The sequence below is a fragment of the Zeugodacus cucurbitae genome, chromosome 4 (genome assembly GCF_028554725.1).
Source record: "Zeugodacus cucurbitae isolate PBARC_wt_2022May chromosome 4, idZeuCucr1.2, whole genome shotgun sequence".
Classification (NCBI taxonomy): Eukaryota; Metazoa; Arthropoda; class Insecta; order Diptera; family Tephritidae; genus Zeugodacus; species Zeugodacus cucurbitae.
The window spans coordinates 42,023,077-42,042,514 of NC_071669.1; the positions used below are offsets into that span (position 1 = coordinate 42,023,077).

General features: G+C 35.9%; 2 protein-coding genes and 1 long non-coding RNA gene across 3 annotated transcripts; 1 reads left to right on the forward strand and 2 right to left on the reverse strand.

Annotated features, from left to right (window-relative positions):
• Nucleotides 1-1,876: 1,876 nt before the first annotated feature.
• On the reverse strand, nt 1,877-3,368 carry LOC128921771 (uncharacterized). Its single transcript, XR_008471074.1, has 3 exons — nt 3,158-3,368; nt 2,457-2,612; nt 1,877-2,386 (listed from the first exon to the last, which is right to left on the reverse strand). It is a non-coding gene; the product is annotated as an uncharacterized LOC128921771 (long non-coding RNA).
• A 798-nt stretch (nt 3,369-4,166) lies between these two features.
• LOC128921649 (uncharacterized) lies at nt 4,167-6,436 on the forward strand. Its single transcript, XM_054229801.1, has 2 exons — nt 4,167-4,796; nt 6,338-6,436. Exons 1-2 carry the CDS (start codon nt 4,167-4,169, stop codon nt 6,434-6,436), a joined length of 729 nt encoding a protein of 242 aa, XP_054085776.1.
• A 3,119-nt stretch (nt 6,437-9,555) lies between these two features.
• Nucleotides 9,556-11,871, reverse strand: LOC128921650 (uncharacterized). The gene has a single exon (XM_054229802.1). The coding sequence runs from the start codon at nt 11,869-11,871 to the stop codon at nt 9,556-9,558; it is 2,316 nt and encodes a 771-aa protein (XP_054085777.1).
• Nucleotides 11,872-19,438: the final 7,567 nt, after the last annotated feature.

The window sequence follows — 19,438 nt, forward strand, 5'->3', positions numbered from 1 at the left end:
ACAAATTTGATTAAATCGGTTGTGGTGAATTTGAAATCTTCCATTTTAGTAGGAGGGGTTGGTATTGTTTGAGGTAGAAGAAATAGTTTGATAAATTGGGTGGAGAATGAATATAGAATAACTTGATTTTTTTTTTTTAAAGTGTTAAGAGTTTTAATATTTGAAATAGAAAAATATTTTTATAATCTATACGCAAAATAGATGATTAAAATTGAACGGCAAAAATTTAATGAATGATCGCAAATTTTCGTGTTCAAATTTCCTGTTGGGTCGTTTGTCGTTCTATTATATGCTGCTAGTTCGCTAGTTCGTAGGTATAGAAGTAGATGAGTGCGATTGTGTATATTTATTATTTTTGTTACTAGAAGAGTGCAATAACCAATTATGTATTTTATTCTTGCACTTCTTCTCTCGTGTGTATTTATGTATGTACACAAGTAATTAATGCAATAAAAACTTAGTGAAACTCAATAGTCAAACAAATTGTATTTAAGAACCCTTAAGCACACAATTTGAAAATTTAGCACTTTTTATTTACACTTTTGACATAAATGTTTATAATAAATATGGGTCGCACTTACAGTTTTTGCCTTTCTGGATAGTGTAAGGTATTTATTTAATATTTTTGTTTCCTATTGGTGGTGTTCGGCCTTCAAGCTTTTTGTTGGGTAGACTATGTTTCCGTGATGTAATTCCAACGATGATTTTGATGTCGGGTGAATTCCCACGAAGAACTTTCATTTAAATTATCGCGGCTCGATGGATCAAAATGTCGGCTTATGACGAACGGGGCCGATTTGCGGTTTAAAAAAAAGTTATAAATTTGGAATTCAACGTTATAATTCGGTGTATTTTGTTTACTATTAAGTGTACATTAAATTTTGAATGGTGTTTGTATATATGTACAATAGTTGTTAATATGTTTAAATACAATGTATCTTTAATTCAGTGTTAGTATATATTTATTTTATTGACCTGTTTTGCGTATGATTTTTCCTTCTTGTGTTGTATGGTGTTGAATGTTGTGATTGTGGGGGATATGCTCTCCGAGTAATTCTCCAAGTGATTGTTGAATTGTTGTTCTCACTGTTCAGTTTCCTTTTGGTGTAGTAAATTTGTGTTTTTAATATTTGATTTATTTCACTGTGTGTTAAGTTTATGTGTTTTTGATTTGTTCACTTCTAAAAAAGCGCGGGTGTATTGTTCGGGTCTTCCAATGATGTCTTCTTTTTCTTCGTGTAATGTTGTGTTGTAAAAATTAGTGAAGTTGGTTTCGGTCGGTTTATCTCCTTTGCATTACTGTTCTATTACTTTTCGGAGTAATTGAAAGTAATGCAGAGGAGTTTTTTGTTTGCAGTAAACACTTATATTAATGTTATTGTAATGCCTAGAGGATAATTCAAAAAATTACACGTATGATTATTTGTATATCTATACTAATATTATAAAGAGGAAATGTTTGTTTTTTTTTTGTTTGTTTATGTCAAATAGGCTCCGAAACTACTGAACCGATTTGAAAAATTCTTTCACCGTTGGAAAGCTATACTATCCCTGAGTGACATAGGCTATATTTAGTTTAAAAAAAAAATAGGGTTCCTTACCAAAACTCCGATAATGTAAAAAAAATACCAAAAAACTTTCTTTAATCGCGAATGTTGCGAAAACGATTGAAGATTTTTTTGTACAATTTGATTTGAAGATACAATTTTGTAGAACTTATCATTATCTACAAAAAACGTCCCGACATCATATCTCTAACTATTATAGCTTTCTCACAATAAGCGAATTTATATGAAAAAATTAATAAATATACCACTACTTGAAAAGGCCCTTTATTTATACCTTAGTATTAATCCTTATCATTATTTGAGATCGCTTCAAAACCTTTATATAACTTTTTGAATTATTAGATTCTGACATACCATTCAAAAGATATCACGAGTTAAAAATTTTGAAATTTTTGAATACCAAATTGCGATTGTAAAAATAGTTGGCAGTTGACACCTCGATGGATTAATAGCATTTCCAACAGATTTCTTTCACTTCATTGACTCGAAAGAGAAGTTTTCCTGACATGAAACCTCAATATGATAACCATAAATGACTGATTAATGACCTATATTGGTGGTAAAAAAAATATCGACGATCTTCAAGCGCCAATTTAGAATTTCGGTCCAAGAGAGTTGACACAGCTACTAACCAGGATGACATAGTCAATTATCCCAAACTATTTAAAATTGCCTGTATTTTGCAATTAAAAGTAGTGTGAGTTGTAATCATGCTGCGTAACATAAATCAACCTCGAGTAATCAATATCGTCGCCGAAGCCAAGATTGGACCAACTTAATTTAATGTATACCTTAGCCACAAAAACGTGTCGCCGGGTCTGCTAGTATAATATAAATGGTTTTCGGATAAACATTTTATAGCCAAAAAATGTAAACGCAACGTTTTACCTGTAAAGGATTCCCACAACCACACCACGCAAATATTAATTGAAGCGATGTCTTAGATATTCTCTCCTCTCTCAATGTGCCCTCTAATGCGGTCTTTGGGCATAATCTCCATACGTCAAAATGATATGATGATATGCTTTTTGATTATGGATCCATCTATATATATAAAAATGAATTGCTGTTAGTTAGTCTCATTAAAACTCGAAAACGGCTGAACGGATTTATCTTATCTTAGTCTTAAAATGTTCGTGGAGGTCTAGGGAAGGTTTAAAAGGTGAGGAACAGCCCTTTTCTATTTCCCATACAAATGTTTTTTAAATAAAATTGAACTTAATTGCCGTTTAATAAAGTTCAAATCACTCACTGTTGTCTAAGCAATTTAGGTGTGTTGCTAACGTTAAGGAGTCAATTTGCAATTTATTCCAGCTGCACAAAGTTCAAATTCAATCATATCTATCAAAATAGTCTTCGCATGCTCTTTGGAGGATCTAATGTCGCGTTCCGAAACTAAACAAAAATAAATCGCGAATGCATAGTCACAAAATGTAATAAATCATTAGTAGTACTGATTTTTCCGACCGAGAATCAATTTTTTCGGCTTCGTGAAAATTAATTTTAGCTAACTTCAGATGTTACTGTCACAGATTATTTTTTAAAGTTTGATAAATTTTAAGTTTTGTGGACAGCTGTGTGTGACTTACCGTGAGGCATGCCAATTATTACATTTACTTGAGAACGATTCGCACTTGGATGATACGCTAAGGATTCCGTAATATTGTCATCGCCGCATCAAATTCGTACACTGTTTGCCATTATCATATCAACATGTTTCCCCTCGAATCCAAAAGATTTGTAGGTTAAGTATAGAGATGACATGTCTGAGGATGTTTTGCATCGTGTGCGCCGTGAAACTTTGAATCCTACATCACAAATGACTGACGAAATTTACAATTAGACATTGATTATGATGGAAGATATGTGTTTATTGATAGCTAATAAAGTATTGTCGTGTTTGGGAATGACAGCACCTAATCGTCATATGCACGATGCATTAAATCACGAGTTGCAAAGGGAACAACAGTACGACATTGAATAATTGGCCGAAACAGTTCGTACAAATTAAATCAACAACAAAGAATTGCGTACGACACTTTAATAGAAGCTGTGAACAGTGGATCTGGTGGAATTTATTTCCTTGATCCTCCCGGAGGAACAGGAAAAACGTTCTTAATTTCAATGCTGTTGGCGAGGATCAGATCGCGAAATGATGTTGCTCTAGCATTGGCATCATCTGGAATAGCCGCGACTCTGCTAGAAGGTGGGCGAACTGCGCATTCTGCCTTGAAATTACCATTAAACATGCAAATCACCGAAACACAAATTTGTAACATCGCCAAAAATAGCGCAATGGCAAAGATTCTACAGGTATGCAAATTAATTGTTTGGGATGAATGCACAATGGCCAATAAGAGGTCACTGGAGGCACTGGACAGAACATTGAAAGATCTTCGTGACAACCAAAATATTTTTGGTGGGGCCATGATTCTGTTGGCAGGTGATTTTCGTCAGACTCTTCCAGTTATTCCCCGATCAACTGTTGCTGATGAACTAAATGCATGCCTAAAATCATCGAATTTGTGGCAGTACGTAAAGACACTTCAGTTAACAACTAACATGCGAGTATTTTTGCAACATGATGAAACTGCAAATATGTTTGCGAAGCAGTTGTTAGACATTGGAAATAATAAAGTTGCAATGGACACCTCGACCGGATTCATCACATTACCTACAGATTTCTGTCACATCACAGATTCAAAAGAGGAGCTTATTCAGCGAGTTTTCCCAGATATAGCGCAAAAGTTCAATAACCATAATTGGCTGGGTGAACGAGCAATATTGGCAGCGAAAAATAAAGATGTCGAGGATCTCAATGCAATCATTCAGAATTTTCTTCCAGGACAGTTGGTTTCCTTCAAATCAGTCGACACCGTTATGAACCAAGATGACGTAGTCAACTATCCCACGGAGTTTTTAAATTCACTGGAATTGCCTGGATTACCACCTCACAATTTGCAGTTAAAAGTAGGATCAGTTGTAATCATGCTGCGTAACATTAATCAACCTCGACTATGCGATGGAACAAGACTGGCTGTGAAAAAGCTGATGAATAATGTCATTGAGGCAACAATCATAAAAGGAAAATACAAAGGAGAGGATGTCTTGATCCCGCGAATACCTATGATTCCAACGGATTTACCATTCGATTTTAAACGCTTACAATTTCCAGTACGTCTGGCCTTTGCGATGACAATAAATAAATCGCAAGGACAGTCTTTAGAGGTTTGCGGAATCAATTTGGAGTATCCCTGTTTCGCGCATGGACAATTATACGTCGCGTGTTCGCGCGTCGGAAACCGTCTTCTTTGTTTATTTACGCACCACAAAAAAAAAAAACAAAAAATATAGTTTATGAGAAAGCTTTAAATTGATTAACAAACTGTATCACGCAGTGTGTCACTGTTAATATCAAATTTAAACCTTATGAATAGCCAGTATTTCAGGAAAACTCTGTTTTTTTGGTAAGCAACATGTGTCGAAAATAATAATAAAATTTCATGATTCATTCAAAAAATGCATTTTTATTCAATACGTTTTGATGGTTTTAAAATTTAGGCCTTTTCTTTATCGACTGAGGCAGTACGAAGTCTGCCGGGTCAGCTAGTCATAATATATAAGTGATTTCCAAGGAAATGCTGAATTGTTGTAGTTCTGCTTATCTATGGCTGGATAGACAAATATTCGGAGGCCTTAGGCCAAATATCAATATCCATTGCTCTTAATCCGAAAGAAGTTTATCACAACTGTTTTAAGAGCTTATATTGCAAAAGTTCGATATTCCCAAAATGATAAATCAACTTGTGAATTGAGCCATAGTCATAAAATAAGTTATAACCAATCAATATTGAATGCTGAAAATGAAAATGTTACTAGCGATATAATAAATAAATGGCAAACCGAGGCAACAGTTGTGCACTATCTATTATCTTCCCTTAAATAATATTAATTACCATTACTCCTAATTCCCAATTGAGAAGACGATATTATTAGAGAGATATACAAATACATATAATTTCAGTACATTTATCATCTTACTCTTGCAGTCGTATGTATCACCGACTTTCTCATTGAATTTGGTACGTTTCACCAACAAATACGTTGAGCTGGACCACTGGAAATGGCCAAACACATTCAATATGAGCGCGATATATCGCTCGGAAGAAGAAAATAATCACTATTTGCTAAGCGGTATGAAGAACTCTTACCAAAACATATCCACTATTATCCTTTATGTGCCACTGTATACATACTCTCAAAGACAAAAGGACATACTATTGAAGACAAGTAAATAAATCGTTTTGCGTGACTGCCAAGCCACAAATGAGCAAAGGTGAATGTTAACAAATATACTGACTAACACACGCCATGAAAGCAAATGTTGGCTTCTGGTCATATGCTGGTACTATACATGATGTGTATATAGTCTCGATGATATGTATATAGTCTCGTTTGTTTTTATCGCACACATTTATTTGTGTGGGCGACAGTAAAGCGATTAGTGTTGCTTTTTTGATTTATTCAGCGGTTTCAATGTTTGAAACTACAATAATAACCAATTATCCATGTCGTACGTGTTCCCAATGAATTTGGCGTTACGCGCCAATTTTCACTTAGCGCAATGTCAAAGCCATGTTGGTTCGGGAAATACTTGTTGCAACCATTCATCCGATTTGTAGACTCGGACGAAAGTCAAACGTGTTTTGTTTTTCGAATTTTTGTTTTCTTTTTTTTTGTTTAATGACTTTTTGCTTTCCCCTTTTTAGGTAATGGACGATCGTTTGGAAAAAGAAATTATAGAATTCGGTGCCACCAATGTAACCGGGTTTCGCATTGTTGATACTAATCGTCGGTTCTTACATTGAATTCGACAACATCGGTTGGTATAATTTCGATAAGCAATACAAAAAATTATATTGGTGCATATAGAAATGTACTATATATAAATAGGCATGTGACATCAAGGCACTCTTATTCATCCTTTTATATATATACTAACTTACAAATGCATGGAAAACATTGTGATATATTTATATATTTGTACATTTGTCCTAGTTTTGAGTTGCGAAAATATTTTTTAATTGTCAGTGGTCAGAAAGTCATCGGATATATACCAGTTCTGTACCAGTCCTATACATTAGACTGATATGTAATGATATATTCTAAACAATAACTTTAATTTGGTCAGGTCCTTCGTGTTTTCATTAACACATATCAACTTCCCTAAAAATTATTGTTGTCGTAACGCAAGAGTTTTTGCGCCCGAACGAATAGCGAAGAATAACAAAATAAAAAGTAAGACCAAATGTGTTACTTTGTTCACGTTACGAACGCGAATGACATTTCTTTGTGCATTAGCGTTCTAATTTACATTGTTTCATATTATGTATGCACAGGATTGCAGTGTGCATAAAAATAAAAAGAGTAGTAAGTGATGCCACATGCCACTTAGTCAGAAGGTGATGCTCTGAGCATCTTGAGTAGGATGTGTTGCTCTGAACACTCCGATTATGAGGTGCTGCTCTGAACATACTCCCCCCGATGGCGGATCATATCGCGAGCCATATCATCGTTGGGAAGAGCGCACAATTTTGAGATGGCTCGGTTACAGATACCACTTGCTGTTTTGACTTCAGCTACACGAACCATAGCATCGTTCCCAACGTACACTTTAGTAACTCTTCCAAGCGGCCATTTGAGCGGTGGTAATGCTTCATCTTTAATGAGGACAAGAGTTCCGGTTGCAATGTTGTTTCTTGCATATCTCCAATGAGAGCGTTGTTGCAAGAGTGATAAGTATTCAGAACTCCACCTTTTCCAAAATGTCTGTTGCATGAATTGTATTCGCTGCCAGTTGCTAAGTCGATTGGTGTTGATTGCTGATAGATCTGGTTCTGGTATAGATGTAAGCGGAGCGCCTATCAGGAAGTGGGCTGGTGTAAGAACATCTAAATCATCAGGATTTTCTATAATTGGACAAAGTGGTCGAGAATTAATGACAGATGAGATCTGGCATACGAGAGTCCTAAGTTCATCAAAAATGGGTAGTGATGAACCAACTATTCTCCAGAAATGAAATTTCGCTATCTTGATAGAGGCTTCCCAAAGGCCTCCGAAATGAGGAGATCTCGGTGGAATAAACTTCCAATTGATCCCTTCTATAAGGCACTGACGATAAACAGCTTCAACATGTTGCTGCTTGAGAAATTGTTGTTGTAACTGTGCCAATTCATTTTTTGCTCCTACAAAGTTTGTTGCGTTATCAGACCAAATGACTACAGGTTTGCCACGAGTACAATAAAAACGACGTAATGCGGCAAGAAACGATTCAGTAGATAGATCCTTTACAACTTCCATATGAACTGCCTTCGTGGTAAAACATATGAAGAGACTTATGTAGCACTTAGTTGATGGTCTACTTCTTACTTCAGATCGGTAGTAGAATGGTCCGCAATAGTCAATTCCAGTAATTAGAAAAGCTCGACTTGGTCATACGCGATCCTCTGGTAAGTTTCCCATGATTTGCTCACATACTTTAGGTTTCAATCTAAAACATCGCACGCATTTGTTTATGATGTGACTCACTGTCTTTTTACCGCCTAGTGGCCAATATTGTTGTCGTATCGCAGCTAGTAGTGCTTGAGGTCCGGCATGTAAATTCTTATGATGAAAATGTAATATGATGGATCTTGTAAGTGGATGTCCTTTGGGTAAAATGATTGGATGTTGAGATTCAAAATCCAACAATGTGTGTTCCAAACGACCTCCTACTCGAATAATTCTAAGTCACGTAAAAATGGGATTTCAACTGTCCAAAGAGAAGAATTTGCCAACTCTATGGGTGATGCACCTCTCGACAAAATGTCTGCAGGATTCAAATGTGTTGGTACATACCGCCACTCCATACCATTTGTCAAATGCTGTATGCTTGTAATACGATTTGCGACAAAAACATTAAACTTTGCAGGCTCCTCCTTTATCCATGACAATACTGTCGTAGAATCCGACCAGCAAATGAATGGACAGCTAAACAATTGTAAATTATAAATGGAATGGAATAGAATGGATTACGCCAGAAGTGCAGCTGCACATAACTCCAGTTTAGGAACTTTGATCGTTTTTAGCGGAGCAACTCTTGATTTTGAACAAAGTAATGTGGCAGAAGTGTGCCCATCTAAACGAGAGACGACGTAGATGCAGGTGCCATAGGCTGAAAGGCTGGCGTCGCAAAAGGCATGCAACTCCAAGCTGGCATTTGGGAATCCCACATATCGAGGAAAAGTCAAATTTCCTATACTACGAAATTCCTCATAAAGTTGCATCCATGATGATTAATAAGCCATTGGTAAACTTTCATCCCAATCGATCTTCTCCACCCACAGTCGCTGAAGGAATATTTTTGCCTTGCATACTATGGGTCCAATTAGTCCGAGTGGATCATAGATTTGGGCTACAACTGACGAAACTGATCGCTTAGTAATTTTACAATTTTTCTGACGAGGAGTAAACGAAAATATGAATGAATCTGCATCGGGATTCCATTGAAGTCCAAGTGTCTTTGTGAAAACGTTTCCATCGTCGAATTTGATGAGTTTCTCTTTATCGGTGTCCCGCACATTGGTTGGTACTTCGGGTTTATTTGAACAATATTTTCTGATTTTAAAATTACCCTTACTTAATAGTCCAGACGTTTGTTCAATGATTTGTCTAGCTTCTTCAATGGTGCCAGCGCCGGTGATTAAGTCATCGACGTAAAAGTCGCGTAAAACAACTTGAGCTCCGATGGGGTATGAAACTGCTTCATCAATAGCAAGTTGATGCATGGTGCCGATTTCGTTCCGTACGTAACCGTATCAAGTTTGAACACTTGTACTTCATCCTTTGGATCGTCCCTCCAAAGTATGTACTGCAAGTAATCATCAGGTGCGGTGATTCGAATACAACGACACATTTTGCAAATGCCTCCAGTTAAAGCTACTGGATTTTAACGAAAACGAATAAGTGTATCAGCTAATTTTGCTTGTATGGTAGGACCTGCCATTAATGCATCGTTTAATGAATAACCAGTTGTGGTCGATGCTGAGCCGTCGAATGCGACTCTAAGTTTTGTTGTTGTACTCTCGTTCTTAAACACGCAATGATGCGGAATAAAATGTGTAGGTACAGATGGCGTCGGCGTTGATACAAGCGACATGTGTTTAAGTTCGAGATATTCTTTCATAAACGATACGTATTGCGATTTAACTTCCTTATTACGATCTAGACGCCTTTCAAGTGTAAGAAACCGTCTTAAGGCTTGCTGGTACGAATCACCAAGAAGACTTATGCTGGCCTTTACAGGCAGGCGAACTGAATATTCACCTGTCGGTAAGCGGCTGTAGTTTGCCTTGAAATGCGCTTCACAATCGATTTCCTCTCTTGTTGTCATTCTGATGGGCTCAAAGCTATTATCTATTTCCCAAAACGGTCGAAGTATCTCGTTGGTAGACGGTTGAGCTGTGTCATACTCAGCGAGAGTTGTTGAAGCTGTGTATGATGATAGCTTTGATGATACGTTTTGACCACCAGATACGATCCATCCAAAACAAGTTTTTTGGAGAATATAATTATTTTTTAAACGAATTTGGCCAATGCACAATAAATCGAAAAATATACTTGCACCGATGAGGAGGTCCACACGTTGAGGCTTATAAAACTCAGGATCGGCTAGGTTGATGTTTGCTGGAACATCCCAATCACTAACTTCAAGTGGATGATTTGGTTGATAATCGGTGATTGTTGGAGTTATAGCAGATTCCAAATTTGCAGTGAAGCTGTTTTGTGCGGACTGAACCGTAACGTTGACGATGGAATTGACGATGAATCCTGAATCTCCAATACCCGAAACTGATAAAGATGATTTGGATCTCTTGAGTTGTAATTGATTTGCAAGTCTCGTTGTTATAAAGTTAACTTGTGAAGCAGAATCGAGGATCGCACGACATGGTACAAGCGATCCAACACTGTTGCGAACGAAGACAATGGCGGTTGCCAGTAGCACACATTCAGTTGTACAAGAGCGTGACTGAGTTGAGGGTAAGCGAAAATTCGATGTCCTAGTGACGAGAGCGGCTGGCTGTGGTGGACTAGGTGAGGTTACTGATGGACCAGGTGTTGAGTGGTGAATGTGATTGAAATGCAGCATAGTATGATGTTTCAATGAGCAACGACGACATGTCGACGATTTGCATTGATGCGCCTGATGTCCTAATTTGAGACAATTAATACATATCTGCGCCTTTTTGGCTTCTTTCCACCTATCGTTAGGACTTAGGTTTGCAAACAAAGGACACGAGTAGACTAAGTGGTCGTGTTTGTGACAAATTGCACAACCTTTTGGAGTACTCTTTGAAATGACAAATGCATTTTTACGATACTTAGTATTGCTCACCTGTGTGCTAGGTGTTTTCGTTACCATAGCATGAGTCATGTTCTCAATTGTTTGACATCTCCTTTGTAAGAAACTGACCATATCCGTCCACGAGGGCAACTCGCCAGTCGGAACCTTCTCTTCCCACAATGCATGAGTTTCGGCATCCAATTTCTGTGCAGCGATGTATTGTAGCAAGCAATCTGCTATTTGCTCGAAGGTACCCAACGAATGCAAGGCTCGAACATGTGATACTAGCGCTCGTAGCTCACCTGATTTCTTGTCAACGCTCACTCTCTGTAATCCGAAAAGCTCTTGAATATGTGCCTGAAATATTAAACGTCGATTATCGAATCTTTGACAAAGTAAATTTATTGCGATTGTATAATTTTCATCACGCATCTCAAGTGATTGAATGGTGGCAATCGCAGCATCCTTTAGGCATGATCGAAGATGCTGGAGCTTCTCCAAATTTGATAAATCCGTGTCATTATGAACAACTGTCTGAAACATGCCAAAAAAGTTCGGCCACTCAATGTATGCACCTCCAAAAGATGGTAACTGCAACTGCGGTAGACGAGACTTTGGTTGTTTCATAACGATGACAGATGGCTGCTCATGTAGTGTTGGATTTCTCGTGGATGACATTAATGGGTCCAGCTTGTTCAACTCCCTTGTAAATGCTGCCTTAATTCGTATGAAAGCGGGTGTAAATTCATCCTCTTCCTCCAATTGAGATTGCGTTAAATCAAATTGATGTTGCATGCGATCAAGTTGTTCCAATCTGATTGACAACTCGGCATGATCCATGGAATGGATTTTCTCCACACTGAGTGGTGTTAAATTTAATTTGCGCAATAAAGATTCACTTTTTCTTTTTAAAAACGACATTTTATTTCCGAAATTGTTAAACGGATAAATGTTACGGGATACTTATTTGCACGGCAAATATGTAGCAGTATTTTACCGAAAATAGTTACTAATTTACCGAAATTGTTCAACGGATAAATGTTACGGGATACTTATTTGCACGGCAAATATGTAGCAGTATTTTACCGAAAATAGTTACTAATTTACAGTAAAAATTGTTCCACTAAAGAACAGTTGAAGTTCGCGAATTTTCCACTGTGTAATTTGCACGGCAAAAGGTTGAAACCACGAACAACGAAAATAGCAACTACGAAGAACCAACTGTTCAATCTGGTGATTTTTGACCGGTACTGATATAAAGCAACAAATATGCAATATAACTGTACGATCACGTCGGGGTCACCAACAAATGTTGTCGTCACGCAACAGTTTTTGCGCCCGAACGAATAGCGAAGAATAACAAAATAAAAAGCAAGACCAAATGTGTTACTTTGTTCACGTTACGAACGCGAATGACATTTATTGGTGCATTAGCGTTCTAATTTACATTGTTTCATATTCTGTATGCACAGGATTGCAGTGTGCATAAAAATAAAAAGAGTAGTAAGTGATGCCACTTAGTCAGAAGGTGATGCTCTGATCATCTTGAGTAGGATGTGTTGCTCTGAACACTCCGATTATGAGGTGCTGCTATGAACAATTATGTTATGCCTTATTCACTTCCGTCACTATAGGAAAACTCTATAAACATATATACATTTGTAATCTTATATGTATACATATGTAAATACGAGACTCCCATAAATATACAACATCTTGACAATATAACTGTATACGAGACAAACAAGTGGGTGCCTCCGTGTGTGTGTGTAACTTGTACTTACTCTCTAAATTATTTGTATGCTTTGCTTTATCCTTATCATCGTTGTACTTCTATTATTATTTTGTTATACATATGTACGCTTCGGCAGGGTAAATGTGGCGATAATATCGATATGACATACTGATAGGCGAGCCTACTTACACGCACACTTCAGCGTGAGCTCTTGCTGTTAAAATGTTGAAAAGGGTATAAGTTGTAGACTAAAAGAACAACAAAAACATAAAAATATGTGAAGTGTCAAAGTTTCTGTACGTGTTCTTCACTTTGACCTCATTTACGGGAAACTTTTTACATTGATACCGAACGGTATTTACTCTACTCGTCATAATATTTTTTTTTAAATAAATCGTATTTTTGATATACTACTTGAAGATTTGGTTAAATTTGTCTGCGGTTCGTACAGATTACATATTGGATGACGGAAAAATGAAGATATGCGAGCAATGTGTCGTCTTGAATATATTGAATTTTTGAGTCGTTAATAAATATTATTTACATAAAAGCAAAAGAAACAAATATACAGTAGGCGCTTCAAAAGATCGCGAGGAGCATATCCTGTATAAAACATACGGCATGGGAATTTCGATGTGAAGGATGCAGGGTTTGCTCACTTCGATATTCAAAACTATTTTTTCTTTCTATTAAATGTTTCACAATTTTATATTTATTTACTAAGAGATCATCACCCACTCAGTACATATCTTAATTAAAGCACTTAATAAAGGTGGTACAATGAAAAAATAACTAGAAAAACAAACACGAGCACATACATTAAAAACAAAACTCAGAGCTGTTCAGCCACACCTGTTACAATCTGAGCATGAGCAGGGAATATAAATCACAAACATTTAAACCAACACCTAAGTATGTACCAGTGAACTCATATGTATTTATACCCTTGTTGTCCAACAAAATACTAACGTCAAGTAATGTGCTCATTATGAGTTAACAAATCCTTCCGTTTCCGGTACATCAATTAAACGCTATAACAATAACAACAGTATTGCCACCAAACGCAAAAACAACACAAATACTTTGTACTAACCTTTATTTAACAAATCATTCTCTCATCTCCCACAGAAGATGATTCGTGTCCGATAAGTCCGCAGCAACATCTAGCGATGGGGTCAACAAGTAACCTCCACATCCATTAACGATACTATGGCAGTGGATGTCATCATCCCACAACTGCTTGACTGCAATGCATGGCAAGATTGGGTGAACCCGTGGGAACATGTTGATAAAATTTCAAGCTATTTGAAGAGGTAAGCGAGTAGAAAAGCAAGTTGTGTTTATGGAGTAGGTGTTTCCGTTTTCACTTGTGTGGGTGTGTATTTGTAATATGTATCTATTTACCACATGCTAGCAACGATGCTCAACAAAACTACCTTAGCTTCAAATGAAGTAAGTTAATATTTATTTAGATCAGCGATGGCAAATGAAATCTACATCGTGAAGAGCGCCTCATCGAAAAATAATAAAAAGTGATGGTCTTGCTAAAGATATGCGTATCCATCTGATAACATTTCTCATGAGTCTATAATAATTGCACCAATGACAAAGCTTGATTTTTATACTCTCGCAACAAAAGTTGCTAAAGAGAGTATTATAGTTTTGTTATACTCTCGCAACAAAAGTTGATAAAGAGAGTATTATAGTTTGGTCCACATAACGGTTGTTTGTAAGTCCTAAAACTAAACGAGTTAGATATAGAGTTGATAGATTGAGATATCTTAATAAAACTTGGAACACGTATTCCTTGGCACCATAAGAAGGTTAAGTTCGAAAATGGGCGGAATCGGACCACTGCCACGCCCACAAAATGACGATAACCGAAAACACATAAAGAGCTATAACTAAGCCATAAATTAAGCTATGAAAGCAAAATTTGGTACAAACGATTGTTCTAGGAAGGGGCATATTTGGATGTAATTTTTTTGAGAAAGTGGGCGTGGCCCAGCCCCCTACTAAGTTTTTTGTACATATCTCGTAAACTACTAAAACTATATAAACGAAACTTTCAGCAGTCGTTTTTTTTTTCAGGTATTTTCTTATATAGTCTAAATGGAGGAAATCGGATAATAACCACGCCCACCTCCCATACAAAGGTTATGTTTAAAACTACTAAAAATGCTTTAATTGAGTTAGGAAACCCAACAGAAACCTTAAATTTCATTATAAAGGTACAGAAGAGCTGCACTCAAAATGGTATATAAAATTTTAAATGGGCGTGGTCTCGCCTACTTATGGGTCAAAAACCATATCTCCGAAACTACTCGACCAATTTCAATGAAATTCGGTTTGTAATATTTTCCTTGCACCCCGATGATATGTTGTGAAAATAGGCCAAATCGGTTCACAACCACGCCTACTTCCAAGAACTTTGAAGACGATCTGAATCGTTTACATTACAATATATAAAGTAAGCACTAGTGAAGAAATCGGAACAGAACTTTGTACAAATACTATATTTATAGTGTGGCATCGCCCTTCTAAAAATCGTCGAAATCGGACCATACATTTTAAAGGCCCCATATATCGAACATGAGGACTTCAGGGGTTCTAGTTTTTTTTTATCGGAAATATAAGTAAGTCTCTCAGATATTTTGAAGAAATTCGGAGCAAATTTATGTCCGAGTACTGTAATTAATACACCTATGTCCGAGTACTGTAATTAATACACCAATTATTTCTGAAACAGATGTCTTAAATTATTTAGTTACGTTAAAAAATTCGTTTAAATATGGCCCTGATATGATTCCCTCAAGCTTTCTTAAAAATTGCGCAAAATATATCTATCTGCCCTTAACTAAGCTTTTTAACCTATCTCTTAAACAAGGTATTTTTCCGTCAATGTGGAAAAACTCTTTTATATTACCTTTGCATAAAAGTGGAGTTAGATCATCTGTTGAGAACTATAGGGGGATAGCTAAAATGTCAGCTATACCCAAACTTTTTGAAGCTATTGTCACTGACCAAATAACTTTCTTAATCTCTCCTTTAATTTCATTCTCTCAGCATGGATTTTGTAAAGGGAAATCTACAGTAACTAACTTGCTTGAATTTGTAAACCATGTGTCAATGGGTTTTAGGGATAATAAGAATACTGATGTTATATATACAGACTTTAGTAAAGCATTCGATAGAGTAAACCACTCAATTCTTTTGCAAAAACTGAATCTTCTTGGTTTTCAACCAAGACTTCTTGAATGGGTATCCTCATATCTTACTAACAGAAAACAACAAGTTTTATTTAATAATACATTATCCGATTCAATTAGTGTCACTTCAGGGGTTCCACAGGGTAGTCATCTCGGCCCGATTCTGTTCTTGTTGTTCATCAATGATATACCTTCAGTAATTAACTTTTCAGAAATTTTATTATATGCGGATGATGTAAAACTTTTTAAATCATATACTTCTCATAACGAAAGGACTGAGTTGCAATCGGATTTAAATAATTTAGTTACTTGGTGTCACAAAAATGATATGCCACTGAATCTTAAAAAATGTAAAACGATGTGCTTTTCCCGTAGAACTGTTGATCTTTCCCCCTATGTAATGAATAACTTCAGTTTAGAGCAAGTTTTTAGCTTTGTTGATTTAGGAGTTAATATGGACTCTAAACTAAATTTTAATTCTCATGTAAATTCAATTGTCTTAAAAGCTAAAGGTGCTCTTAGCTTTGTTAAACGTTGGTCTAAAGAATTTAGTGATCCGTATATTACTAAAATTCTTTTTACAACATTGGTAAGGCCTATATTGGAGTATGGTTCTGTGGTATGGAATCCTAGCTATCAATCCCATTCTGATAAGCTTGAGTCCGTTCAAAAACAATTTTTACTTTTTGCTTTAGGCCACTTACATTGGGATTCAAGATTGAATCTTCCCCCGTATACTAGTCGTTTAAAACTTATAAGTCTTCCCACACTCACTAGTCGCAGAGAAATGCTAGGTATAATTTTTCTAGTAAAACTTCTGAATGGTTTAGTTTGTAGTTCATTCCTTTTATCTGATATTAAGTTTAATGTCCCATTGCGTTCATCCAGGCAGTTTAGACCATTATTTCTAAAATCTTCTAGAACAAATTTTGAGTTAAATGAACCATTCTGCCGAATATGTCATGATTTTAATTCGCATTCCAGCACTTTTGATCCATCTGACTCAATATTTAGCATCAAAAAAACTCTTAATAAATAATATTCAGAAATTTTTAACTTTTTGTTTTTATATATTTTTAAATCTCAGCTGTTGAAATGTTTCTTTCTGTAGCTGAGCAGTTTGAGAACCGGACGCTTAAAAATCTCTTGCCTTTCTAGACTCGGCAAATTCCGCTCGTATGCGGACTGCGCCCCACGCGTCGGTTGGGCGGGAGGAGGGTAATCGTTTGGGTTAATAATAAATATGTTTTTTTTTTAATAATATGTCTCCGTGCCTAAAATACGTGAAATCGGGTTATAACTCACCTAACTCCCATATACCTAATATTAGGGTTTTCAACTTACAATGGACTTTATACCAAATACATATATGACGAATATGTGGGCCAAATTGTGTGTTATATTAATGAAATTAAATAAATAAATTGCGAGAGTATAAAATGTTCGGTTATGAACCGAGTATAATGGAAACATGTGTACTTATAGAGTAAAAGAAGCAAATAAAATATCTTGATACCATACTTAAAAAGGGTAATGACTCAATTTTCTATTAATAGCAACTAAATTTTATAAGATGTTATCCAGTTGTTCAAATTTCTGATATTAAATTAAATTTAGATGAAAATAAGGGCACTGTTTAACTTGTAATTTTGTTTATAATTTGAATTAGGAATTACCGTTATAGAATGGTGAATTTCTCAACCAATCACCGAGCTCGACTTTCTTAAGTTACCGCTTGCATGAACAGATGTCTCTTTGTGTCATCATTATTATGAAAATTATAATTTTTACATTCATTTCGATTATTTTAAGATCTTACTCGTAGATATATTAAACTCTGTTCAACATATTGGCCAATTTTAAAAACGTAGAAGTGTATTTAAAACATTTAAATAGCCAATGCGGTCGAACCAGCCCTCTTACCAAATCCAATTGTCTTATTGAGTGAAATGTTTTCTCTTGTATTTTATTCGTATACCATAATCGAATTTCTTACAGAGAATAGTTTATAAAAAGGCGAATTTCTTAAACTTAATAAATGACGATGACCCTTACAAAAAGCTGCATTGATTAATTTATCACTAGCAAGACGCGTATTCATTCAGTATCTTCGGTATAAAATAGCATTGTTTATAACCTAAATTAGGTATACTTTGTTTGTTGCAATATCATTGTATTTCAAAAATTGTCTATCTGCTTGGTAAAAACTTTATTCGACACACACTCATGCTGTTCATTGACTTACAGCAAAAGCACGGCACAAAATCCAGCGATACTTTCGTATGTATGTTATGTTAAGCCATAGTGTAAAATAAGCTACGAGTAATTAGCAACAAAAACAACATTTAATTAGATATCAAATTTTTTATGGGCATATTACGACCACATATGTTATAACAAGCGCTTACAACACGGAACTTTTAAATATAAATATTACGTATACGTCATGTCGCCGATGCAATTAAATTTTCTACAGCTGCGCAATTTAAATCAACCATTACACTACGCATCATTAAACCGTTATTAACAAATCGTGCTACAGTAGAATATATGTATGTCCTTATGTATAAATAAATATCAGTATGCCCATATATAAGTGTACACGTACATATATAAGAAGCACTCACCTGCAGTACTTAAACGACAGACCCCAGCTTTGTTCTATTTAAAAACTCATTATTACCTTCCTTCATCTCTTCCTTTTCTTATTTTATATTATATGTGCTGTGTAGGGGCATTCACTCAACCGTCAGAAGGAAATCGAAGGTCTCACAGACGGCATTAAATTTAACGACAAAGGGCGACGGGTGAGATGACTGTCAACAGTCCAATGGTAAAGTGTCTAAATGGAGTGGTGATGCTGGTCTCCCACCGCTCTCCACTAAGTCGTTACTACATTGCTCGTCGAAAAAGCTAATATAGAAGCGCCATGGCATTAGTGAATAATTGGATGGCAATGACCGCTTTGAGGGTTACTGCAAGGTTTTAGCCGATTTTTGGACCAAGAAGTTGCATCAATTGTGAGTACTCAAGTGAATAAACACAGACAAACGCAATTGTGTGATTTGCAATCAAAACGTTATTGACCCACTTATCATAGGTGTTGTGCTTAAGTTAACCCACATAAATATTTTTGTCATAAAAACTTAACTGCAATAACCGTAGCGCACTTTAAAGCTGCTTTAGGAAAGTATAATTGTCGGTGTGGGTATTGATAAAAAACGACGAAGTGACTAGGAGTTGAGGATTTTAGTAAGAAAACTCCTTAGAGAAGAGTAGTTGTTTCCAGCGAGTGTATGGTGATCTCAAAATTATACATATGAGTTTGCATTCTTAATAAGTACAGTTCGAAGTATTTGAAATTTGGTACTAGAAATCTTTACATTTCCTTCGCTAGTATGTATTCAAGTAATCTCGTATATACTATTTTTTTGTTGCTTCCAACAAAGTTAATCAAACTTATTTGAACCCCACAAAATAGTGATATTAGAATAAGCAAATACGCTCGAGGAAAAAAAGAATTTATTTATTGCGCTTAAAAATT